This window comes from Carlito syrichta, unplaced genomic scaffold (genome assembly GCF_000164805.1).
Source record: "Carlito syrichta isolate Samal-C Ts95f unplaced genomic scaffold, Tarsius_syrichta-2.0.1 Scaffold154564, whole genome shotgun sequence".
In the NCBI taxonomy this organism is placed as follows: domain Eukaryota; kingdom Metazoa; phylum Chordata; class Mammalia; order Primates; family Tarsiidae; genus Carlito; species Carlito syrichta.
Window position 1 is genome coordinate 105,600 of NW_007098660.1, and position 651 is coordinate 106,250.

At 80.5% G+C, this 651-nt stretch overlaps 1 protein-coding gene across 1 annotated transcript in view; it reads left to right on the plus strand.

The window, feature by feature from the left end:
- Positions 1 to 554: 554 nt before the first annotated feature.
- The window catches only part of LTBP3 (latent transforming growth factor beta binding protein 3), a gene marked incomplete at its 3' end in the record, with an annotated part of 15,134 nt that continues 15,037 nt past the window's right edge, over positions 555 to 651 (plus strand). Inside the window, 2 exon segments of the mRNA XM_021709048.1 lie at positions 555 to 645; positions 648 to 651. The exon segment at positions 648 to 651 is cut by the window's right edge and continues 170 nt beyond it. Of these exon segments, the coding sequence (XP_021564723.1) occupies positions 555 to 645; positions 648 to 651 (95 nt within the window).

Below are 651 nucleotides of genomic sequence, written 5' to 3' on the forward strand. Positions count from 1 at the left end.
CCCCCTCCAGCCTCCGCCCGCCCGCACCCCCGCGCTCCCCCAGGCGGCCGCGACGACGCTCGAAGCCAGAAAAAAACCGTCTCCCTGGCCCGGGGCCAGCGTCCCAGCCCCCCTCGCCGCCGCGCCGCGCTCCAGCCGGGGAAAACAACTGCTCACTTCTCCCTCCCTGCGTCCTCCCCGCGCTCCCTGCTCCCGGCGGCCGCGGGAGAGGAGCCCGGCCAGGGGGAGGCGCGCAGCGGCCTCTCCCCCCCGCCCCCCGCTCCTCCTCTCCGCCCCGACTCGCTCCGGCCTCCTCGCTCCTGCCTGAGTTCGGGGCCTCGGCCGGGCTTCTTCCCGGGGCCGGGAAGTTCCTGGGCTCCCCGCGGTGCAGCCTCCGTCTCCTCGCCTCCCCCCACCCCAACCGCCGGCCTCTGCCCGCGCCTGCCGCCCCCTCCCCGCCCGGCCCGCTCCCCCCAGCCCCCGCTGCTCTCCCTCGCTGCCCCCTCCAGCTCCCCCGGGGCTCCCGGCTTCCCCCCCGCCCCGGGCGCGCGCACCCCCCGGGTCGTGCGCCCCGGATGCCCGGGCCCCGAGGGGCGGCCGGCGGCCTGGCCCCTGAGATGCGCGGGGCGGGGGCGGCGGGGCTGCTGGCGCTGCTGCTGCTGCCGCTGCTGG